Source organism: Anguilla rostrata, chromosome 2, assembly GCF_018555375.3.
Source record: "Anguilla rostrata isolate EN2019 chromosome 2, ASM1855537v3, whole genome shotgun sequence".
Taxonomy (NCBI): Eukaryota; Metazoa; Chordata; class Actinopteri; order Anguilliformes; family Anguillidae; genus Anguilla; species Anguilla rostrata.
The window spans coordinates 55,181,499-55,208,507 of record NC_057934.1 but is presented as its reverse complement, the minus strand read 5'-3'; the positions used below and the strand labels follow the sequence as shown (position 1 = coordinate 55,208,507).

The 27,009-nt window shown below is 38.4% G+C and overlaps 1 protein-coding gene across 3 annotated transcripts in view; it reads left to right on the top strand.

Annotated features, from left to right (window-relative positions):
• Positions 1–27,009, top strand: part of ca10a (carbonic anhydrase Xa) — a 167,986-nt gene that overhangs the window by 68,608 nt on the left and 72,369 nt on the right. For all 3 annotated transcript variants that reach the window (XM_064323212.1, XM_064323209.1, XM_064323211.1), the window contains exon 4: positions 9,277–9,419. In XM_064323212.1, coding sequence (XP_064179282.1) covers positions 9,277–9,419 — 143 coding nt within the window. The remainder of the gene's footprint in view (positions 1–9,276; positions 9,420–27,009) is intronic.

Below are 27,009 nucleotides of genomic sequence, written 5' to 3'. Positions count from 1 at the left end.
GGCCAATACAGTTAGTTAATCTTTAAAAGACATTTGTTGTACTCAAGTACAACCTGATAAAAGTTCAAAGTTGAAGGTATTTATATCCATAATCTGTATTGGAATTACTGCCCATAGTCAATGAGTAGGACAATGAGCCCAAGCAGTCGGCTTCAAATTCATTGTTTCATTTCAAATCCAATGTTCTGGAGTACTGAGCCAAAACAACAAACATTGTGTCACTGCCCAAATACTTACAGACTGCACTGTATATAATACACATTGTAGCATACGTAGTATGAAAAAGGCCTGTAAACATTATGGCACACACCCTGCCCTGAAAAAATAAATAAATCTGTGACTGCTCCCCCAATCAGAGCAGTCTAGAGCCAGGACTGGAATCAACTTTGGAATTGCTTTTCCTCGATGGTGACAGTTATCAAAAAATTGAGATATACAAATAAAAACGGTATAAAAATGGATATAAAATATAAAAAACGGAGGTGAGCAGGCGGTGTTGAGGATCGAAGAAGAGACTTATTTGATTGTAAAGACAGAATCTCACCAAGGCTGCATAGTATGCCTTTAAACGGCCTTTAAATTAGAATAATTATGGCTGACAGCAGCAAGTGTGATGTTCCATTGCCCTGCAAATGAAAATGAAAACCAAAATGAACACAAGTTATCTTTACTTCTAGCGCAAGTGGTTCATGAAAGGAAGGACATTATTAAAGGGAAATCTGAAGTTGGGATCAATTCAAAGGCCACGAAAGAAATGTGGGAAAATATATACTTCCACATACTGTAAATGCGGCTTTCCCACTTCTGTCCAGAACCACTGATGAATGTGAGAAACACTGGTGTTCTTTGCACTTGTAGGCATGGACTGCAGAATTCAACCGACAAACGTCTGCCGCAGGTAAACGGACTTCATGCCAAATGAGCGGCATGCATGTGCAAAGCAAGTTCTGTCAGGAAACTCAAAACGTTTCCATAATCAACCAATTGCATACACACTTTTCTCTTACCCATCCAATCACAAGCACACATCACCAATGGAGCACCTTTTTAAACCAACAATCAGACCTCTCAGTGCTGCTGCTTGCCTGTGCTGCTTTTGCATGCTTCACTGCTGCTGCTCAGAATTGCGCTCACCCACCACCACCCCAGCACCACCTATGGTTTGGATCTGCTTCTAGATACTGGGGTATTTTCTGGTATTTCTTCTGCTTAGTAGGGAAGATGTATAATACTCCCTGTTAGATAGGGTAGCGAGCACTAATACCTGAAGCAGATCCATTCAGTGCCAAACCAATAAATGTATTTACATATTCATGTAAATATTTTAATGTGCGAGTTGCCCTGATTGAATTATTTTCAACTACAGTAGGATCAGTCATGCAGGGATAGCCATTGTCCCCCACCAAGTGTCATCCAGCTGGGACATGATGCCTCGCAAACAGCAGCCTCAGGCCACTCTCCAGTAGGATCCGGGAGTCCTGTCGAGCCAAGCCACTTGGCACAAATGTCAAGAACATTGTGGCTGACATCAAAAACCACCTGTGTGTTGATGCTATGAATTGCCAAGCATGTCTCCATCTTTTGGACATGCGTCTGATCTATAGTGCCAACCGGGTAGTCCAGCTGTAGTCCAGCTATAGGAACATCAACAGGAAACCACATAAATTGTAAGATGATGTGGGGTCTGCATAGGGCATTTATTGTTTGGTGTGATTGTTTGGTCTACTTGACAGATTACGGAGATATTCCCAGTGCATAGCTGTATTTTAAGTGGAGTTGTCAAAACCTTGATCAAAACCTCAGGTGTTATTGCTTTGTTTTTGTTTGTTAGCGATATGTCTGCATCCCTGACCAGCTCTACTATTCAAAATACCCTCACCAAATACCATACCTTTTTAAAAGCTCAATGTTATTAAATGTTTCTGAAACATTTACCTGATTATGAGGCAGATTGTCGGCAGCAGCCATTTTGATAACTGTTTGTGATTTGGTCTTAGTGACTGAAGAATCCTCTTGACTACCTCAAATTTTTCACATGTTTAGGAGCTGGTTTTAGCACTAACATTTTTTGTGAATTACTCTTAGACCAAAACTTTAGGAGTACTAAAGAATGGACATGCCTGTTAAAGATTTTCTCCTAAATCGACAGATTTGGAGCTCTTTTGTTACATTCTTTTGTGAATACAGACCCTAGTCGTCAGAACCAAGCACCAGTGAACTGGGATTGCTTTGAGCTCTATTATCCTGTTTCTTATAAAATTAAATGAACATGGAAATTTTCTCCTCTTTCTTCTTTTTAAAAAAAATCCTTTGCATCCATAGATACTTCTGCTAAACTAAGATATTGGTACATGTCCCTGCTCATAAGCATCACCAGCTTAAACCAACCACTGAAAGCACTGATGTTGGCAGACATTTTGAAAAGCTTGTAAAGCTTGTTCTGCTGAATACAAACCGGTTAGCTCAGCCCACTTGTTCTGTATGTCACTTCCGCCAATCCTTACACAGCAGACTTCTTTATTCCTAAAGTAAAAACGAAAAAGTACATTCAGATCATGCAGCTTTTGGTATTTTAGCACTGATACATTCCTTTGTTTCGCTTTGTTAGCATTGTCTTTGCAGAGGGCACAGATTGGGAATCCATTTGGAGGAAAGTCTGGGAACAATGTGCTACTGCAAATCTCACTTCACTTTCTTCATGTTTCTACAAGCTATGTTTACAGGGAAAGGGGATTTGGAGTGTGGTCAAGCATTTTATTATTTTCGAGTCTCCGTGTCCCGTGGCAAAGAGGCTTTCTCGCAGTTTGAGATAAGGGCTGCTAAATGACTTGTGAAAGGGAGATGCTTTTTTCAGATGCCAGAAAGGTTTAGGATTAAGCCGAAAGAAATACACTGAGGTGCCCTGGCCAGCAAAATTGCAGAGATTTTATTTTCTCTGCTGTAACCAACCCCCCTGGTAAAGAAGAACACCAACCGTCATTTAAAGAGAAGCTTGTCATCAACGAAATGTACTTTTTTAGTTATTTACAGGCAACAAGGAATTCTGAGCAAAGGATGGAAGTCTATTCACAGTGATTCAGTATCACCCTCTGTGATACTGAATAATGCCCCCAGTTCCTGTAATATGGGTATATTTCTCTCCCTCTTGTTTCTAAGAGTGACCTCAGTGCTTTGTTCTCTTCATTAACAGTAAGAGGTGTACCCTAGAGGGGCATGTACAGGTTTCTTCAGTGTCTCCATGTGCTTTCACTTCATACTGTAACTCCACATGTCTCTAACTGAAGAGGCAGCAGACATTCCACAGCCAGATTGAACGAGTAAAGTAGGTTTCAGGTTGTAGGCTTTGCTAACTAAACATAAAATAAAAAATAAAATAAAAATATTACCCTGTCCTTTTGATGATCACTGATTGTATGTCATCCAGTATTTTACAGTATGTGCCAATATGTGGTATTTGTTTTATCTGTTTTAAATAAGAGGACTGGGGAATGTTTGATGACCATTTCAAAAATGTGTCATCAGACTTGATTTAAATGCTTCAGTGGACATGCAAGATGGATATTTAATGTCCTTTCCCCATGTGTCTCCAAACACATTATTGAATCATTAATCAATTTAAATATTAATGAATTTGCTAGTGCTTTCATATAGAGTTGAGTGGAGGCTACAGTCTTTGATTTTGCAATAGTATGACATTTTCCATGCATGTCTGTGATTTTTTAAGTGTAAATATGCTCTTTTTTGGACTTTAACTAGAAGGGCAGTTCACCCAAAATTAAAAGGGGTGTTTTTACTTACTTGAAAGCACCAAAAAATGTACTCAGTAGAAAACCATGGTTCAAACCACACCCATTTGTCTCAACAAATACAAAGAGTGGTCTCTCTGAGCACCCCTAGTACCATTGCCTACTAATGTCAATACTCCAGTATAGCAACAGGGTGCCTGAGCTGTAGGAGATGCCATTTTGAAATTCAATGTTAAACCAAGGCCCTGAAAGTGTACCCTGTGAGAGCCTACCCTATACAGTAATCTTGGTATTCAGCCTAAAGTGGCTCTCTGAAAGCTTTTGCAAAATCATCCCCCCAAAAAACTGACTGGCTAAGGAATCACTTGCATTCTCGACTAGTGCTGTCAACACACATCAGTTTCTCACAATAGTGGGTATTTGTGAAGCGGTGCCTGGGGTGGTGATTGGTTAAGAGGCACACACAGAGAGCTGTTTTGAAATGTCCAACTGCTACTGTTTTATTTACTATTTGTTTTGTGGCCGCGAATACAAAAACAGCAAATAAAGATTGTTCAGTGCAAATACAAAGAAAATCTCCCCACAATGGTCTAAAAAAATCAGGACTTGGAAGAGATAATGAAATCCTGTGTGGAAGTATGTCTAGCCAGCTGTGTTTAAAACAGGCCTGATAAAAGTAACTTGTAATCCACCTCAATCCTGCATGCCCCTATTTGGGCTGGTGTGGTCCAAGGTCCTACAGATATTTGTTTCTAGAATCACTGCACTAAATTCCATGTATCAAATCCTATTTGGTTACAAAATTAAGTGGATGTGTCCCGTGGGGACATTTCACTTAACCTATAATTACAGTATGTTGGTACTTTCTACACAGGATGTCTTGTAAACCATCACAAATCTCTACCTTTGTGGTTGAGGAAATAATAGAAGCAAAAAAAAACTAAACAAAAAAAAATTAAAAGAGCTTGTGGCAACCTCTCTCTATTGGTTGTCAGTCACAGCAGAGCCCTTCTTTTTGGACCTTCCTGTTGTTTTCCCTTGATGGATTCGTCTAAGCCCACACCATCCTCAGTATGCTTGTTATTCCTTGAGGAGACTCAGTCGCCTGCCAGGTTGTATATCCCTGACCATTAACAAATGACAGGAGGAGTTAAGGTGACTGACATGTTTATTGTTCTCTGAGTGGACCAGACTAATGAGACATATCAACCCAAGGTGTTGCGATCACACTGGCATTAGAGGACGAGTGGTAACAAGTGCCGCCGACCATTTACTTTTCTTGAGAGCACAGAACAGTGTGACACTTAAAGTCAGTTAGCCCTTAAATTGTTTACCTTTTTTCATAGGGCATGATGACATCCCAATGATGTACAGTCCTCTTCACTAATCATCAGCCCTGATGTTATTTCTGTCTCCGCTGATGCTTGCCATGATAAAGTGTGCCATTGATGAACTGCCATAGCAAGTGTTCCTGAAGCCAAAGATGTGTGTCTGCAACTGTGTCTGTATGCGTAGGCTTGTGCGCATTTGCGTTGGAGGAAACATACTGTGTGAGTGAGTGATATCTCTTTATGCTCAGATCTGTGAGCTACAGCTGAGCATATGGAAGTGTGTCTAATGTACATGAACATGGTGAAACACATTTGTTTTAGCTTTGATTATCCATCCCTCTGGCAAATAGAATACTACCCTGTCATTATTTTTCTTTTGTCATCATATCTGAACCATGCAGAATTGCATTGTTGTGAAGGAAGAATGCTTTGGAGAGCTTTCCGGGAAAAATATTATCTAGATGGACAGCATAAACATATTTAGGCTTTTAGTTTGTGTGGATTGGGAGAGATTCACAGCCTTTGTTTCTGCTTCCTGCCACTGAGTCACCTGATTGTAGATGTGTTTATTATGGCACATTTTTTGGTCGCAGCTGGGAAAAATGAATGTATGTTTCTCCCCTCAACATAAAAGAAAAAATTCAGCGCTCACCACCGTGAAGAGAAAATATGTTGAAATGTCATATCTAAATTTAGACTTGTTGGCACTATGGAAAATATTATACTTCTTAAAATGATTAAGATGTCTGACTCATCAGTTATTCAGACATTAGTATTCAGTGTATGTATGTGCCAGATACTGAGTTTATAGCATACGGCATATGCAAGTGAGGTACAGGATGTTTTGATAGGTTAATTGTTAATGGTCATGTAATATTACATTGTTGTGGTCTGTTCTGTTGACAAAATCATTGTGGCAAATCTAGGGTGTAATAGCGTCTCCTCTCCTGGTATGTTTTATTAAGTCTCTGAAGAAACAGCAGAACATTAAGCTATTCAGTGTCAGGGCTCAGTATGGCCACACCATAGCACAGGGTCACTATTGCCTTCAGCTTTTAAAAATATAAAGAGCATTCTCTTATGCTCATTAGAAGAAATTGATTTCTATTTAGGTAATGGTTCTTTAGCCTCCTAGTACATTACATGTGTACATTTCTGAGGCTGTGTCGTATTGAAGCAGAGGTCTGAACTTTGCAACTAGCCTTGTCACGTGGTAGCTGTATTCTTTACTGGAGAATGAAGATTTCAATAGCTAACAACATCATCTCTTGATAGCAATAGTAAAGTTAACATTTTTGTAAGAGGTGTTTGATAGTTAAGCTGAAATAACTTAATGTTTGAGATTAATGTTTGAACTCCTTAAAATGAGCCTAAAACGACAAATATTTTGATGATAAAATAATGGTGCTTAGGTCTTCTTGCGCCAACTTAGTTTCTTTTACTAAAAGCAATTTCATCACTTGCTAGTCCTTGCCATATATTAAACCACCCCCTGTCAGCTCTGCATCACCCAGAAACCCTCAATACCTGCCTGGAGAAGTATTTATAAGTACTGAGGGGAAGGCTAGTGTGGTATGGAGTTTTAGTTTTGAGTTACATTTCGGAGCAGAAAAGAAACATGTTCTTCGTGTTTTTTGTTGTTTCCTTGGCTGTCTGCTTGTTCCTTATTTATTTTTACCTTGTGTTATTTTGTTCCTGTAGCTCTGGTGTCAGCAGGGTAATTCTCTAGCAAGGTCTGGCTTACTGGACTTGTTGGTAGATTCTATCAGTTTGCTGATTGACTAACCTGTCAACACATTTAGTTTTGAATTGGGATTATTATTTTTACTAATACTAATTAAAACTGTCAAATATTTTATACATGTACAGCATTTAGGAGTCTTTTTTTTGCTTGTTCCCATGGATGATTCAAAAAGAGGCCAAGGCCAACAGCTGGCTCACAGTTCGCCCTAAACCATGAAATATAGGACTTGAATAATTCAATTCAATTAATTGCATCATCTAGCTTTTATTGATTGGGGATGGAAATCAAGATGTGTTGAAGATTGAAATAGTGTGAGAAATTTTTATTCAGTTGGAAGATGCTTTGGAGAAGGAAATCATCAGTGGATGCACTTAATTGACATGTGAAAGTGTGGTATAGAATCTAACTAAGAACTAAGAATCTTCAATCTGGTGCTTTTCATACCATGGGTCAAATGCATGGGTATGTTTTCTCTTTAGGCCTTTAAGCATGCTTGCAAACACACAGAACAGATTCAGATAAGAAAAAAAAAATGATGACAGCCAAAAAGTTTTGTAAGCGCAGTTAACAGATCATATCTGATTGGATCGTGAATGAGCCAATTGTGTGGTTAACTGCATGCGGAAATTAATCTAAGGAATATAGATTATCATTGCATTTTTGTACAGTACTTGTGATAACACAGAATCATGTTCGGTGGCATTTGGGACTTTGGGCAACAGGCAATTTTACCAAATCCTTGGCTATGTACAGTTTTTTGGGTTGTGGACTCATCCCACAGAATAGAGGGCTGGTTCTTCATGTTTGTAAAGGCTGCTGCTTAACGATAGCTTTAATGTGTGCTGAATTTGCGTCTCTCTTTTTGATTTTGTGGTTGAGATGGCTATTAAGGAGACTGAATGGGATTGGGAGAAATCAGTAATCTTCCTCCTTAAAGAATGACATAGGGGTGCAATGGCAAAGGTCAATAAAATATTTCAAGATCTACTTTTACATGTGACAAGAAGAAGAGTTACTGCGCATAAATGTGAAACAGTGAACCGTTCATAAATACTCGTGGACAGTGACACATTCCTTTCTGTTTTTAGCACTACGCAGTATGGAGAGGTTGTGTAGGAGGTGCGGTAGAATATTGGCAGTTCAGTCGCGCCCTGGTGAGAAATGTCTGCTGCCAGGGTTTCCTTCATTCTGGGATCTATCAAGGGGTAATAATTATGTGTACATTTACGACAAGGTCCGGGATTTAACCGATCGATTCTGCACACTTGAATTCCCAATTGTGCTGTAGATTTCCTGTCATTTTCGAGAATGATTTAGCATCAGGAGCGTCTGCCGTCTTCTTCGCTCCTCCTCTCAGGAAAGTATTACAGCCCAATTCAATAATACCTTAAACAAGAGATGACTCAACAGTTCTCTAATGTATTTTTATTATGTTTTTTTTCCTCCTGGTGATTTTGTCAAATGGAGTAATTTTCCATAGACAGGAGGAGTATTGGGTTGAATAAAACACCAGCTGGTGGCTGATCGTGAGTGAAGAAGGCTACAGTGGTGGCAGATTGCAGTGAGCATGGGCCTGCTTTTATTAATCAAAACTGAGATGCTTAACAAAGAAGTCCACTTGCCGGAGGGCTCTGTTTCTTGGCTTGGGGCGTCTCTCTGTTACTTAATGTATGTGTATGTGTGTGTGTGTGTTGTGTGTGCGCGTGGTATTTTGTTGCCGGACGGGTCTCTTTATAGGAATGGAAGCGGTGACAAATACATTTCTGCTCTAAACAGAGCTTTATGTTTTATTTCATGAAGTCTATTTTTGAAAGCGTGCAAGCCAATAGAGAACAGATGGTGTTAATGTGGGAAAAAATATGCAAAACCTCCAAATTAACTCAATTTCCAACATGTAAGAGGATGAAACAACACTGAAAATTACATTTCGCAAGAAAAAAAGAAAACCCTTAGTGTTGGTTTAGTTTAGAATGTGTTTTCCAGTTCCTTAATTTTCTTTACCTTAGAATGAAAGAACATATACTACATTAGTGGACTAAAGCACAAGTGTGTAATGTAATTAATACTTACTCAGTTCTGCTTGCCAAGTATGTAATAATACAAATTAAACCACAAGGGCAGTGCAGGGATGTGGCAATGAGGTCTAGCGTCCCTGATTAGTACCAAGCACTCTCTGCATTCACACCATTCATGACAAATACCATTTTGTGCACCTCTGAGATTTGTCAGCCCTTAGCAGAAAACTACTCCACGATGCAGCAGTCTGTTTATATGGACGCTGTGTTAGGATGCTCCTTTTTTCTTTCTGTTATCAGGTACTTGCCAAATGCAAAGTTCATTTTTCATTTGATATGTGGAGGCTGAGTTTATGAAAAGTTCACAGTCGATCAAATGTTTTGATGTATTTATTTATTTATTTACTTATTTCTATGTATATATTTATCTTTATTTGCAGTGCCATCTTTCTGGGGGCTAGTAAATTCAGCCTGGAACCTATGCTCTGTTGGAAAGAGACAGTCTCCAGTGAACATAGAAACCAGCCATATGATCTTTGACCCCTTTCTCACCCCAGTGCGCCTCAACACAGGAAGACGCAAGGTAAGATTTTCGATAGATGTTAAATAAAACATGACAGTTCAAATAGGATTACACAAAAAATAAAATGTATTGGTAAGATATAGCAATGAAACATTTGCAGTGAAGGTGTAAAAACCTCAGTGTCTTATAAAGTCTGTGACGTCTGACCAACATAAGCCCCTTTCACACATTCATCTTAACTCATAAATGTCCCAGAAACTTTCCATGTAAGACATTCCTCCAACTCACTGGGTTAGGATCTAGTAAGATTCACAGAAATTTGGAAGAAAACTGATTTGAACAAAAGCAGAAACATTCCCAGAAAGCACACAAAAGGTTGCAATGTTCTTACGAAAGGCCTTTCGTCTTTGTCACCGTTTTTTAAAGAGATACTTTACTGAATATGCCCTCTCAATAATTCTTACACAAATATGAGACATTGCACATACGTAGATATTGGCACTGCATTGTCTGAGTTTGTCAGGGAAATTTGAACATTCATTTTAGCAATGGAATAAACAGTGTCGCTGTCGTGCTTGACATTGCTTTGTTTATTGTAAGAACACCATTACAAAATTGTCATCATTCCCTCACAAATTGATTGTGTGCTTTGCAGTGCTAATCCCTGGTAAAAATCAGTTTCAGGCTCTTCCAGTTTGAAGTTGCTTCTTTAACCAAACTGGTTAGCGCTACGTATCAATGACAGATATAGCTAGCTATTTTACTTGGCTATTTTCATTGCATTTTACTGAGAACAACTTCACATATATCTATTGATATTTAAGAGGATTTACATCTCTACCAAAACTATTATTCAGTGAAATATCTGGCTATTTTAAATGATGAACACTGGTAATGAAAGTTTTCAGTATTGTCAACATATCTTATGAAAATACCAAAACCAAAAATGTTTATGTCCAACTCTCTGTAATTTTTGACAATATTTTACCCCATTTAGTATTCAACCAGGAAGGCCATTCAGTTGTGCTCTGATGTCAGTAAATACAGCACAGAAAGACATTTTCATTGTTCAGAAAATGGCTAGCATAGTTTTTTTTTTTACCACATCCACATCTCATACATTTGCTGTGAAACTAACGTATTAAGAACATCGGCAGTTATATTGGTAGAGACCAGACTGCACAGGTAAGAAGGTCTTTATTGTAAGCTGCGTGGAACCATACCTGAGACCATGTATAAGATGGATCTCCTTTAGGCAAGGCTGTCACAGCGGGAGCTTTAGTATGTTTTTACATTTTTAAATCAGACAGTGAATACTGAAAGCTGCAATAACCAACCCCCCCCCCCAAACAGTCTTAATAAAATCTTTACTCAACATTGAATAACTACTTCACAAGAAATATGCATGCTCATCATTGGTCATTCCATGTTTTTATATCAAAGAAGTGTGAGGGTGGGGAAGTGTTAATGACACAGTGAATTCAAAAGGGGGTTTCTTTAAGTTAACCACCAAAGTAAGAGATTTAAGGAGGGGGCTAACGAAAAGAAATGACTCAGCTCCTAAGGGAGAATATTATTACATTACATGCATTTAGCAGACACTCTTATCCAGAGCGACGTACAACAAGTGCATCAGTTCAAGGTGCAGAGGCTCAGAAAAAACACACTAGAGTGAAGTAAAGATCGTAGTGCCAGAAGTGACCACAGAGATCAGGACTCCAACCCTGTAGGGTAACCTGTTCAGCAAACAAACACACAATCCTGCCAAGTACAAAACTAGCACTGAAATCACATTTGCCTAATCAGAATCAGACAAAACAATCCTGCCAAATACAAAACTAACGTGATCGCATTAGCCTAACTAGGTACATTGAGCTAAACTAGAGGCTAGGTAGGGGTGGGGAGAGGTGCAGCCTGAAGAGATGAGTCTTTAGTCTGCACTTGAAGGTAGTCAGATTCTCTGCTGTTCTGACCGCCACGGGAAGGTCATTCCACCAGCGAGGGGCCAGGACAGACAGCAGACGCGAATGGGAAGTACAGACACGAAGACAAATATCCCAACCCAAAGTAAATGTCTCACCAGTAGAACGAAACTAAGGCGTAAGGAGCGAGTAGAATTTTAGTAAAGACTGCAGTGCAGAAAAAATGTGCCTCGTAACGAGGAAGGCAAAAAAAGGCGTATTAAAGAAAATATTGGAATAAAGCTAAGTGACTAGTAGGACCGAAGTCTTACTACTAGTCAAAACAAAAAGCTATATTCAAAATCCTATACCTTTTTCCTTACCACTCTTCTCTCTAAGAGAGCTTTTCACTGTTACCAGCTTCCATGTAACTTGAGTAGACACTAAAGCATATATAAGCTCTCTCAATCAGGTGCAAACAATCGTAATCAAAAGCAATCACGGAGCGCCCTCCTGCGGGCCTGAAGATTACCACACTCAGTTACCTGAAACAGCATTCAGTTTCCTCAACAGGGATACTGAGTATCCGATTAGCACGAGACGGCGTCGATTAGCACAACCCACGATGCCGCATAGCAAACGGAATAAGGAACCATGACAAGAAGTCACTACAATTACAGCCCTTGAATAGCCCATGAAGTGACCATGGGTATTGTAAGAAAACAAGAAGTAAACTTTTTTCTCCTTGATTTTTCTAGAGTTCCAAAATGTATTAAATTTTAATATACATTGTGTATGGCAATAGGGGTCTAAAGAATACCTCCCACTGTCGTGTAATGAAATGAGTCTTTGACCTTCTATTGCTAAAATCTGCTCTCTTGATCAGCCTTTCGGTTGTAGGAAAATATCTTCCCTATTGCCTTTTATTGCTGTGTTGGAAGTTAATGAATCGTTTAAGGAAATTAAAATAGCCTCTGAATTGAAGCACTAATTCATCAAGAGTAGACATGCATCAAGGATATGTGCATTGGATGGAAGGAATCATAGTTATTAAATTGTCTGTAATAATTGAATATTTGCTGTGCTGTAACTGCGTCGCAATTACTTGAAGAGGCTTTGATTAATTTAATCACTTCCATAATAGGGGAAGTAAATTTTGTATCATAGTATTGTTTATGTAAGTCATAGATGGTTTCAGATCTGAAATCTCAACAATGAACATTTCTTGTGAATAAGGCCTAGATCATGTGACCATTTGGGCTACATTTCAGCAGCTATTCTCTTGGTCTCTCTTTTAACTTAAATGTCAGAAATTATTTTGTGACAAGCACAGACCAGTTATGAGTGTTCTTCAGTGCAAACCAATGAAGTGTTGTTATGGATGAGTGTTATGAAGTGAAACATTGACACACAAATAATGTCAAGATATACTTCAATCGATGACAGAGTGAAATGGTATCCTGCTGGTGCTTTTCATACCAACTGATTTAATTTATATTGCATACCTTGCAACTTATCTTTGGACCACACAACAAATATTACTGCAGTCTAGCACTGAAAGACACAAAAAACAACAAAAAGTAAGGTATAAATAGCTGTCAGCGAGCATAAGGGAGTGGTGGCATTATTTAATGTATGCATTGATTAATGCATTCATTGAACTGATGCATTAGATATAATAGATAGATCAATGCCTGCAATAGGAGGCTGCCAGCCTGGATTCAGCTCAAATTATTAAATGTTCAAACTCAACAGTCTTCTCTCCAGTACCTATCCTCTCCTGATTTTAATTTGACCTTAATCTTGTATAAAACATGTTCATTTTCAGGATGGATAGAACAGGTTTTTCTGATGACACCATTGATCAAATATATTCATGAACCTTGAATGGTGTCAGAATTCATACAGAAGTGCCTGTGCTTCAGTTCAGTGGACGGAGCTGAGAACATAGCTATGCCTCACTTGTGAGTCACTGCAGCACTTCTCTCTTCCCCAACAAATCTCATCTTCTTGCCCTGATCTGAGTGCCCACCTTTCACTGAAACCAACAAGGTATAATATGTATGCTCTATAATATGTCTATATACTTATACTATATTTTCTCTGCAAACAGCCACTTCTGCCATCTTTGTGTTATGTATTAAGTGGCAACATAGTGTAAACTATTGTTGTGGAAAGAATAATATGTAGGTTTGTAAATTGGTTTGTAATAATAATCTCTCTGTTTCACCAGAATATGTCAAGACAGATGTAGAAAGCACTGCTAATTTCAAAAATGCAATTTGCCCTCATTACAATGAAGTTTAAAACCAAGGACAAACATTTTAATGAATGAAGGTGGCAGCATAAAGAGGGCATATAAAAAATACAAACAATGTTAAACATTATCCAACATACATACTTGCATATTTCGCCGAATATGTTCCGTTTTTTCTTTCACTGAATAACCAATTGCCCCTTGATGCTAATTCTTGCTGACATTTTAAAATTAATACAATGTGTATATACATTTGTACTTTTCAGGGGGAGTTCAATAACTGTAATATTACATAATACTAAACTCTTCTTTTGCTTCTGTCCAAACAGTGAAGAATGGTAACCAAGGGATTTTGTGTTAGTGGAACATTTTACTAAATGTACCATGTTGCTGTGAATTAAATTTTCAAGTGAAATTCATTGGTTGTCACATGTCAGTATCAAGATTGTATTATAAAAATGCATGTTTCTATTTTCCATGTATTTTATTTCTAACTGTCCTTGTTTTTAATACAATTTCATTAATTGATTTTGGTGCTGGGTGACCATGCCAAATTGTGATTGTGAAAACCAAATGTAATTCCCACATTTAATTGTTAAAACCTAAATGTTGACTGAATCCAAGGGATAATCCTTTAATCCTCTAAATCTTACTGAGGGTGGTGTTATTGGTAAAACAGAGAGCAGAGTCCTTCATACTCCTTTGTCATCTTTGCAAAAGCATGGTGATGAGTAAAATTATTCTTGTCACTTTCTCGGGGAATCAACCTTTATTGTGAAGTGAGAGCTAATTACTAGTTTGGCGATCAGGGTTGAAGAATCAAAAATAAGGTATTTAACATGCAAGAGGCCTACTTGAGCAGATGGCATGTTCTTGAGCTGTAGGGAGAGAACTCCATGGTTGAAATACAGAATCAGTCTCATAACGGGGGAACAGCAAACATCAGCTGTGGGCCTACATCCTTACGTCCTCAGGGAATAGGCTGTCAAGTGTGTCGGTTTGCTTGCTTCGCCTTAACTGGCTTGATTTCCTTCTTTTTGTGAATGTTTGATATTGTATTGTAACATTTTATTTTTCTGATTTTCTGCAGCAGTACATTTTTTAATTATTTTTTTTTTCTCTCATAGTGTATTCAAAGCACCTGAATCTTTCTGAATTGTATTCCTTTCTGAAAATGAATGAGATGGCCTTCTGCATCTTGAATAGCATTTGATGAATTGAGTGGTGACTTCCTGTGTCCATACTCATGATACTCCGTTTTGCAAGGTTCATTTTGTTTAGTAGTTAGTAGTTTATAGTTTTTTTTTTCTTTTCTGGGAAACCTACAAAGTGCTTGGTAAATTGTTCTCCATAGCAAATTATCAGATTTTCCTCCATCTTGTTGAAGTTTTTTAAATATGTGCATTATGAATGTACTGTATCAAGTAATTATGCCTGGCATAGCATGAGGAAATGATGGGAACTTCACAAAAGACACTAAATGAACCACTTGCTAATTAAATTAAACATGCTAAACTACTTGACATATATTCTAAAACAAAGATACACAAAGAAATAATGTGTGGGTGAATAGTGTAAATCTCCTAGCCCAACACATTAAGTTTTTTCTGTGTGGGGATATATGTAATTATTCAAAATTAACAAGTTTAATTAAGTCTCCCGTCATGTGAAATAGTTGTAAATGACTGATATGTTCACATTCTCACCGGTGTCTAACAACTTGGCAGTGCATATTGTGAACAATTTCCCTTTATTATTATTTTTTTCCTAAAGGTGTTTTCCAAAATGAAGTGGACACAGTATTCATTTAGTTAATGTATTACTTTAACTCATGCCAAATGTAAATACGTTCCAAAATATAATATTGTAGATTGTTTCCCTTCTTAAAGGGAACCTGGTTAATACATGGGTTCAGTGTGATACAATATATCAACTTATATTGCACAGAGATCTTTCCCATTAATCAACCTTTGGACGTGAAGGAGAGCATGTGCACAGAAAGGACATTCGTAGTGTTTTTTCATGTTTAGGGAATTGGACATAAAACATTGACTCTTCAATTCAGACTCTGTAAGTACATACTACTTAGCCAGCTGTTTTACCGTATATAAAAAAACTTAAATGGTTTTAGGCATTGGGTTTCCATGCAATTTTCTAGTAAAGTCAGCTAATCCGGGATTACTGTCTATGTACTGGAACTCAGAAATTACATGTAGTTTAAGTGTTTTGACCCCAGAAGGTTAAATAGAGCATCACACTTAGAAAAATGCAAAGGAAAAGGGAGTCTATTGTAAAGATAAAATAAATTTCAGTGGCAGCTTTAACTAAAAAATATATTATGTTACGCAGTTTTACTTCTCAGCATTCATTAAAATTAGGCCTAAGTTAGTGGTACTCAAAGGCCCCCCGTGGCTGCTCATATGGAACCCCCGCTAATTCAGTTTCTGAGGTCCACGATCACACTGTCAACCGGGACTTATTTCTGCAAGTCCATGATTGCAATATCCCCTCTGCATTCTCCTGTCCCGGTCTGCATGCATAATTTTACCCAGGTCCACGATAGCAGTATCCCCCCCCCCACCTTTTTCAACTTATAATGGGGGTCCCCATGATGCCTTTGAGACAGGGTGGGGATCTCTAGATCAAGACCAGTTGAAAACCCCTGCTCTAATGAATAAGGCTCCTAAATCCCTGCATTTCTCCCTGCAAGTATAACAGCCAACAGTCCATAGGGACACTGGACCACTTAAACACATTTCATGTAATCGCCCCTGTAATATGACAGTGTTTTTGTTTTTTTATGAAGGCATTTATAATTTAGTGAAAGGGAAGTGAGTGCAGTTTCTATACTTGCAGATACCAGGTGGGAGGAAGACAGCAGAAGGCTTCCTCCATCACTCCCACCTGTTGTCTTTGGATTATGTGGTCTATATATTTATTTATTTATTTTTATTTATTTATTTATTTTTTGTTGTCTTATTAGCAGATGTAGGCCATGGCAGCCAGTTTCCTGATTTTCACATGAATTTAATCAGGCATTTTATTACAAATGAGTGTCCCGTGTTTTATTAACTCTACATGTAGCATTATTGCTTTGAGGCAGCACCCCACTTGCTTGAACTCTGTACCTTACAGCATATACCTCATGTCATATATTGCTGATTCATATTAACTATGTGCAGGTCTTTTGGCTGAACCTGCTAAGCCTTCACAATTTTAAAAACAGATTATGGATGAATATTTTGAAAACCGCAATTGTTGTTGTACTTAGGCTCCTTCCTTGTCAGACTTTGACATTAATTACTGCTTTCAAGGGTTAGAAACTTTGAGAAACTTACTTCTAAACAAGATACTTGGGTTTCATATGGCACAACATAAGTATCCATTTTATGTGCATTCATATGGTCATCATATTTAGATAACAGCGGCAAAAATAAAAAAGGAAGTCCATTACTCTTGCTTTTGTTTAGTTGAGTTTATAAAATTGCATTCATGGGAAAGTGAGCTCCCATTTCTTTTGCACCATTTCTGGTTGGTGCTGTGAGCCAATGTGAAAGCCAAGTCCTGTCTATCATCAAAGAAACATGCTTAGTCTGTTCTTCAGACTGAACACACAGAAGCACCGCCTCCCAAGCTTAATCATGGTCTGCATTCCTAAACAGCGCCTCAGCAGAGCTGTACAGGAAGTTGTCAGACCTATTCAGGAAGTGCACTGGAATAATGTGATGGGGGGTGGGGGGTGGAAGGGGGTTTAGAAAGGGTGGCATGGTTGAAAATGTTGCCAGGGATTTCAGGTAATTTTTGTAAAGCTTCAAATTTCCATTTCATATGAAAAGGCTATATTACATCTGGTGAAGGAGATTAGCAGTTTCACCATCTGTGCAGATTACTGTGTGCTAAAAGAGGGTGCAACAGTAGATGGGGGGTTGGGTTTGCAGATGAAGCTGAGGTAAAATATGATTTTACACCTCTTTTTCATGCTTATAGAAAGTGCCCTCCTGCTCAGATAAAAATAAAGCAAGCATTTCTCTCAAGCAGTGTCAGGGGGCACCCAGCAGGTGGAGAGGCAGTGGGTGGAGGTGGGGGCCGAGATATGGTACAACCCATGCCTCATTTTTCAGACGTGTTTAATGATTGAAGTACCTAACCAATACACCTCTTAATCAACAAGGATATTACCTTAACTGAACTCCCTCCCACTACCTCACTCAATGTGCCTTGCCTGGACAGGTACTTGGCATGTGGCAAGCTTCGACTGGGATCACCATGAAAATAAAGCCATTTCAGCCTGGCAAACTGCCAAAAGGAGGCATCATTTCTTTTCTTTTCAAGACAGAGACACCAATGTTACAGTCTCAGACGTAAATTACATTTCAGACTGATTATCTAATGTCTTCCCTTCACTTGTTAATCATCATATTCTGTAGGTTCATCATCTCTGCTTGCAATTTTTTTTTACAATGATTGAAATGTTTCAAGATAAAGGTATAATCACAGTTTTCTTTGCCATAATATTTGTTTTGCACTGTAACTTGCTAACAATTATAAACATTTGCCTTACCCATCGTATGTACAGTAATATGGAAATAGAGCAAGGTGCACACACTAACCCTGGCATGGCTTTTCACCCATCTGTAATTTAACCCCCTGTTGTTTTAAACTTAATGTTCTCAGAACAGTAGAAATTGTAATGGAGTATATTAACTCTTCCCTCCACTGATAACATAACAACATGTTTTGTCAACTGACAATGTCTCCCTGAATGCCCTTGGAAATTAAGCCTGAAAGGCAAGATCTGTGAACCAGCATGAATAGATTAATAATTAGTATCCTCAAGAATTCAATATAACCATGGATGGGATATTGGTCTTGGACCCATGAGGCTTGTAAAAATGAAGAAAGGTCATAATGTTGCCCTTAAGTTAATTAGAACAGAATTGGTATCCTATTGTAAAATTGTCTTCACATGCTAACAAGGTTCTGTAAAGAGCATTAATTCCCTTTCTCCCATACAGTTGGAAGTGGTATGCTAAATGTTCATGCATGCTTCATGTGAAACATGGAAAACAGAATGAGCCCAGGGGGAATTCAGGTGTATGCTGTGCCACAAATGCTCTATTAACTCCTTAACGCAAATATGGGCCGGTACAGGTTTATTTGCATTCATTCACTATTTTACGGTGACATTTTCAATCAATGTGGTCACTCAATACTGTTTGAAAGTGTTAAAATTCACGGTTCTATCTTCATGACTATTTCACAATGTGACAACGGTTCCTTATTTTGTAACATGTGGGGAGGGTTGGGTGGTCCTCATCTTCTATGCATTTATGGAAATCTATAGATGACATAAATCCCAGTAAAGTCAGTATCTTTATCATGGTAAGGGTCCAGCAAACAAAATCCATAGTAATTTTTAGTCCCAAAAATGTGCTAACTTCGAGGAACATCAATTGAGTGTCCATTGCTTAACAGTTCTCCGGAAGAATTATTGTTGTTGTCCGTTTCGTCATTGTATACACAGCAAGTCTCTCATTATATTCAATGGGACCCGCCTAGCATAAGCAATGACTTGACATGGAGAACACAAATTCTTCCCAGGACAGCCAATGGCAAGGTACTATAGAGATGGCTGGGAAGTATTTTAGCCAGTGAAATGATTTTTCTAATGGTGTATAGGTTATTTGGCTTGCATAAAGCCAAATAACCTATACATTCATTGTTTTTCCTGCATAAACAAATCATAACTTTTTCCATAAGCATGCTGAGAACGTTGCACACTTGCAAAAAAGTTATACAGACTTTGTTGTCAAAATTATTTTTCAATGCCAAGGTCTAAACAGAAGATTACATTTGGAGGCCTTGGAATAAATCACTCGTCTGATAATAAATATGGCATGTAATATTGTGGGATGTGTTTGACATGTTGAAGGGGGTGGGGTATTTCAATAAAACGTATATCACTGGACCTCAATCAATGGATTATAATAATAAACTAGTTGACTAATGTAGTTATTTTCTGCAGCCTTCTAGACCTGCTGCAGAGAGCGACAGAGAGAGGGAGAAGGAGGGGGAGGGGGAGCGTGACAGGCAGGGGGAAAGAGCTCATTTAAGGACACTTCATCCAGGAGCATATTCTATGCAATATATCATATTTTACAGCTCATATCATTTGGTTACCAAGTGCCCTTTTGCAGTCTCCGAAAGGCCTTTTTGGAAACCCACCTAGACATATAGCAGCTTTGAAAAAGCTCATTTTTGGTGCTATTGTCGTCATATTTGAACTAGGATTTGTTCAGAATTGCAGCTGTGGCTCCATTATGTTTCCGGGCCTGCCCGGCACAGCCACAAGCATCTGAATCTACTCAATATTTTAGGTGAGAAAGAACTTACTTTTTTTGTTTTTGAGCTTTTGTTACTTTGTTTCATAGTTAGAGTAATTATGACTCTTGGAAACCTTTCAGAAGAGACCAGGATTGTGCCTGTAGTCACAAGGGTTCCAGAATAGTAACCATTTTATTTTGGGTATGTCACTTTCAGGGTTGTGTTAAAAAAGGGTGTGCTACAGAAGGGGTAAAAGTGAAAAAATAAAATAAAAAATGGCAAGTTCATGCATCTTCAGTTTGCAAGTGTTCATCAGAAGCTCTCACATGTAATTTCAGTGGAACAAAAGCACTGAAACCATATCTACTTTATTATTAGCCTCATCAAGTCCAGTGTTGCCGTTGTACTTGAGCCATTGCTATTTGCTTTGCAGCCCAGTATAATCAAACCTCTTTGTCTATCCAATACTCCAAATTTGAATATTTAGCATTCATTTTACATTGCTTTGTTTTGATATGTATATTCATTTTTTGTTGTTATATTTGCTGCTGTGGTGGGCAGTAATAGATTGACATTTAAGGCATTTATCTGAGGCTCTTTTGTAGAGTGACTTACAGTTAGTGCACAAAGAAAAGGCATAGATTCATACATCAACAACATCCCAAGTAGCAATTCATGTGAGTGCAATGGTCAGGCCATGACACACGGGCCCCCCTCTGATGTTGAATAAAAGCATTTTTTAAATTTGCAATTCTGTTCTCTACCAGCTGCCAGCATATTTTCACCCTGAGCTACTCATCATTAAAGGAGATCTAAGACTGTAAGTAGTGCTATTAAAGCTACAAAACATCTGTCCACAGGAATGAAAACACATGGAAGCCTTCATTATACTTCATTATATGTTGTTCTGCATCGAATATGGTGCACAGACTATACAACAGTGCAAAGGCATGAAGAGTGAAAATAATTGTTTAGTTCAAAAAATAATAATGTGAATAATAATGTGTTGAGATTGATAAATGCAGGCAGAAATTGACCATACACAGATGTGACAAAAATTCAGCTGTAAAATCTTCTTGGCGCCATGTGCTGTTTGGGTTTTTGAGATTAGGGATTTTTTGTTATATTAAAGGTTGCAGCTGTTATTTATTTATTTATTTATTTGATTACACGTGTAGCTTACTAAAAACGCTTCCTACTGTGATCTATGCAGCTTTCCTCACTGTTCCAACTCATAATTGAACATAGCACATCCATGCTATGTTCAATTTCTCTTATTTTTTTTTTTTTGGTAGATTGCATAAAAAAGTATATCGTAGTCGTATTTTTTATCATAATGAGGAAGCTGGCTTTGCTAATGTTTTATGCACATGACAGTGTGAAGAACGTTTCCTGAACTTACTCAAACCCTCCTCACCATATTGCAGCAGTTTTGACATGTACTTAGGTGTCAGAGGGAATCCACATTAGAATTCTAATGACCTTTTCCTTGTTTTTGCGACCTGACAACGACTTAAGCGGCTTACACAGGCAGTGGTGCCGGTTTCTCTGCGGTTGTGACTTCTGCATTGCCAAGCTGTGATTTAATGCAGATCATTGTTGGTGTTCCAGGCAGCATTAGTAAAGCAGAGCTGTTTTGGGGCTCCTGGGGAAAGAGACATGTGCATGTCAAATCCCCCATTGTGATTTGGCCTTAATATTTTGTCAGAGAGATTATCCATTTAAAATCCCTGATTTGTGTGTCCTTTAGGAAATGGAAAATTGCTATAGGATCTCATAGTAAACCGAACAAATTCTACAGTAAGTTGACTTATCCTAATGGACATTTTTGTGATGTGCAATCACATTTTTGTCCTATTGAGTAAAATAAAATAAAATCATGTTCTTAAACTACCTTCACTGTAGCAATAAGAATAATCTATCCCCTATTCGCTGAGCATTGTTAGATTTCTATTTGCTTATTGTGGCGGTTTTGATGTTCAGTCAGTTTTTTTTTTTTTTTTTTTTAATCTCATTTTGGTTTCTTATTTAAATTAGAAGATATTTTTGAAAATATTGAATAAGGGTAAACTATTTCATAATTATCCCCCCCCCCCCACCCATTTAAATCCATGGCCAGTCCCCATGGATAGGGCGATACTGATAGAGACTTTCAAAAAGCAGACCCCCATTCAGAATAGTTCATCATAAAATGCTGGCATGGTGAAAACTCCACTGTTGATTTTCAGTGTGTCAAACTTTCACTGATTCCCTTGTACCAATCGCATGGATAGTACGGGTCTTCTCCGGTTTTCAGCTTGCAGTAACAGAGGAATTTGATCTTTATTTTTGGATCTGTGACTTGATAAATCAGCACTTTAACATAGACACACCAGTTTCCTGCAACTTTTGTCATACTCTTGGTGAGTTGGTGAGCTGGAGGCTGATAGCTGCAATACTTGTATCAGGCAACCAACATCTTCCACATTGCTGACTTTAATTAGCTGACATCCCTGTCAGCTTGCCCTCCAGAGAAAGCCTATCTGTATGCCATTCAGGCACCCACACAATAGTGTGCAATGGGATTGCAATTCTGCCCTCCAACACCAGTGCAATGCCTCATTCTCACTGCATAAGTAAATTCACTTAGGCTGGCTGCTGACATATAATGCCTGTGTGGTAACCTTGTGCATACCTGCTTTTGCACCTAACAACAAACAAGAGTGCTATGGGGGTAGAGAGAGTTCCATGAGGAAATGATAGGGGGTGATATGGGATAGTTGTTTGTTTTTTACATTTCCATTATTCAAATTTCTCGCATTTATTTATTGCAATTAGTTATGTGTATAAAATAGATATTTTTCCCAGACCATAATTAGCTTAAAATTCTTTGCAATTCTTCTTTAGAATTGTTTAGTTAGTTGGCTGAGGTGTCTCAGTTCTGAACAGGCCCCATAATGTATATGTACACACTTTTTTCCAATGATGTTTAGAAGATTTTCTAAATACAATAAAATCCCACATTACCACAGAAAAGAACGTTTTGCAGAGAAAAGTATGCATTAAAAATAAGAGGCACACTTTCCAGTAATAAATTAACGCAAGAATACACATATCACTATACAGTAGGTCCAGGACATGTGGTCTACTCTAACTTTAGGAAGAAACTTTGTGAAAACATCAAATGGCCCCTCAATATTATCATGTTATATTAGGTGACAGTTAGTTAGTGTTAGTCCCCCCAAAAAAAATATCCTAAAGAAAATTTCCATTTTGTTGTTCCCCCCAACATTCTGGGTGACTTATCCTGTTATGGCGCTGTGGTAGGAGCATGGATGAAACCCACAGTCTGGTATCTGGCAGCTCACTAGGGTGACGTGCAGTTGACACTGGCATTACCAGTGGAAGGAAGGGTGCCATTTGGCTGGAATAACAGCATCTTGTGTCGCGCACAAGTGACCCCCTCCAGTTGACCCGTGCCCACTGTCTGCCTGTTGAGCTGCCCGTGGCGTGTCTTCCGGTGACTCATGTCTGTACGAGTGCTACTTCTGAACGACGGTGTGATGGAAAGCAGCAGCTGACAGTACGTGCTTCAGAGAAGAGCACAGTCTTGTCTGCACTCTCCCAAATCGATGGCAGAGGTTGCAGCAGGTAGCGGTAATGATGAATACAATTTGGCATTCCAAAGTGGGTGAAAAATAAGTTAAAAAAAACATTTGAAAAAAAAAACATGAAATTCAAATGGTCACCTTCTTCTCAAACCTCAAACGAAAGGTCTTGCCTTCTGTTGTCAAAAATGTGGTACAAAGTCAATACGTAGTTTTTACCTTGATTGATATTTGACAAAAAAGTTAATTCACCACAATCCCTACACCTATTTGTATGACTGTTTCATCTCAGAGAATAAAAGTACACATATGCACATGTGTATTTCTCTATATCTGTTTCAAAGTTATAAGAGGAATACATACCTTCAAGTGCACGCAAACAGCTCATTTAGAAAACACATTCAGAATTGTGGCATTTGGAATGTTGCTTGCTTATAAATTTGGTCAGCTCTGGGGATAGGTCAGATAGATCTCTCGGCACAGCTGCAGAAGTCACACATCGATGTCTAATATGTGACAAGTAAAATTGACATGCTTGCTGATTATGCACACATTATCACATTTGCATGTGGACAAGAAATACACTATCGAAAGTAAGGAAGTAATTGAAACTTCCTGTTGGTTTTCAAACATTATAAAAGACATGGTATCATCCTCCTCTGAGGCATGAAATACATTAAAAGATGATCAAAGATGCCTTCCTATGACGTGTTCGCTGTAGGCAGCCTGATTTTTCCTTTCACAGTGAGCTGTACAGATATTCAAAGCAAAGAAAAGAAAAGAGAGAATTCATCCGGTGCTGTTTGTGTCAATTCCAGCCAGTGACGTATCGAGTTGTTAAAGAAACGTAAATGAGAACGCAAAATCAGGATAGTGGGCATAATCAGTCTTCACACGTTCCATAAATATTTAAACGGTGATCATTACGCGCGCAAGATTGTACGCATGCCTCATAAAAAAGCAGTTTTATATAAGACAGAGTTTGTGATGATTTTCCGTGCAGCACCAAGATGTTGTTAAATAGTTTTAACCAGGGTGGTTAAGTTCCAGATGTCAGGAAAAGGAAAAGAAAGGGAAGCTTCAGCACACGAGAAGTGCATGTGAGTGAGGCGTATGTGTTTCAGGGGCATACCTCTCCAGATGGATCTGCATCTACTGAGCCTCTGGCCTACTGTCAGGATAAGTGACTGATTGGAGATGAGGAGAATGGCCCTTATATCACCAGAAGAGAAAGCATAGAGCGAAAGCACTCTACATACCCCAGGCTCCATATCCACACAGCAAGTACGGGAACAGGAGGATTTTAATGAGGGTTTTCCTTCCTTTATCACCATCATGCAGATTTCAGTCTTCAGTACTATACGTTTTAATGCATTTAATATGAGGGCTTTGTTCCATCTGTTAAGGCTCCCTCCCTCTGCAGTTTCTTTGTCATGTTGCTGTACACCAAGCAGTGTCACAGAGCACAGTTAAGACACACTCTAGTATGCTGAAGGGAAACCGCCGTCTAGCAACTGACAAAAGGTTTGGGTGTGAATGATCATTTCAAAAAGTGTTTTTCAGAAAATATCAACAAATGCAGTTATGGCCTAATGTACTATGGCAATTACGGGGAATTTAAATTTTATCGGCTGCCTTATTCTGTGGAGTTTGTCGAATCGTTCGTGCGTAGCTAAGAATGTTTGTATTGACAACGCCTTGAGTCATTTTCTCAGAGTTGTGCAGGGGACTTGTCATTGTTCCAGTGTTTGGGTTTAAATGTGAACAGCCATCAGTTTTAACAATCGAACCACCCTGCCACAGAGGGCGATCTTTAAATGATGCATTAAATTTCCTCTGCATAATTTTTCCTACATGGATATTGTAATGCATTCTAAAAATGTCAGCCCTATTCCCATCCCACCTGCACTGCGACACCTCGCCATGTCTGTATCCAGCCCTCATCCATTTATCGCTTGCAAAATCCTTCCGATCATCTTTTCAGCAGCGTAACACACGGGCGATTCTGCATGGTTTGTCTTTGGTGGCTGTTTGGCACAGCAAATCAAAGAAAAAGATGCACCCTACAGCCCTGGGTTTGTACTGTAAATTGAAATGTTAAATATACCAGCTGAGAGTTAAATTGTTCACGCCTCATTAAATCTCTTCTCTGTAGGTCGTATGTTTTTTTAAAGAGTACTCCGCTCATTCCCTTTATCAAGGGATGGTAATTGTTGAGACTGCGGGATCCAATTTGAGATTTAACTGACATTGTGCATAATGCAGTCAGGGAGTGTACATGAACATTTTGAATGTTTCGTAGTAACTATCTGTGAAGGATGTAGAAAATTCACATATATTGCAGGTAAAAATAACATTTTAATGAATATACACCTATAGTTATTTGCATATTTCTATAAATTTAGTTAAATACAGTAGCTATTGTAGAGAGGTTCTGAAAAGGACTTTTAAATGCACTGCATGAAAGATGCCGTTTGGTATGCAGTAAATAGATTTTTTTGATGGTACAGTATCTATTCATTGTAAAAAACAAAAACAAAAAAAAATGAATCCCTTTCTGTCTCTCCGTCTGTTTCCAATTCATTTTTATCTCACTTCCCCATGGTTTCAGTATTTTACATTTACACAACAAAAGACTGCATTATGATTCAGAGCAAAATATGTTGTACACTTTAAAACCATTCTGTTAGTGTGCTTTGCAGTTTGTCCATCTTTTTCCCTTAGTAGCATAGATGAGGGTACAAGGATGACTCAAAGGGTACATGAAAAAAATATTTTATTCCCTATAAAAGTGTGTGCGTGTGTGTGTGTGTGTGTGTGTGTGTTTGTGTTTGTGTGTATGCGAGTGTGAGTGTCTGTTGTCAGCTTTTTTATTATTATAAAACACCTAGTCTCTGTACTCTAGACAGGAAGTCATTGCCAAGAGGCCGGCAATATCTTAAGACAGCAGAATTTGAAAGTGCTGACTTGGGAATATCTCGTCATTCATGGCACTCATATTAATTTATCATGTAATTAGAAGCAGCTTGTGAGAAAGGCGTTGCTCACCACATACCCACAATGCTCTGTTCAATTTAAGGTCACCCGCCACCTTGCATTTTCATTTTGGGCTAATGTTAAATCTTTCACTTGGGAAACAATAAATAACTGCTTGCTTCCATATTGCATGGGATAGATATAGGCAGAATTACATATTTTATGTCATACCTTTTCAGCTTTTGCTGAATTTTGAGTGAAACTATTTTGTTCAAGTACTGTGCATGCAAGTTACAATGACTTTCAACAGGATCACTGATGTAAAAATGGATGTGAATTCAAAAAAAAAAGGCAAAAATATGAAAACTGAGTTGAAAATGATGAACTGCCATTATAGCAATGGATTAAACATCCACATATTGAGAAGGAAGAAAGGGATTTATACTAATAAGGCACAGAAAGTAGTGAAACCAGAAGGCAAGCCACTTCTCCAAATGCTTCATCGTCCGTTGTATGCCAGAGCCATGTGCAATCCAAACAGCATGTTTCCACAGACCGCGAGTCCCAAATCCCGCATGGACATCACGATCTGAGTCCTCTCGGCC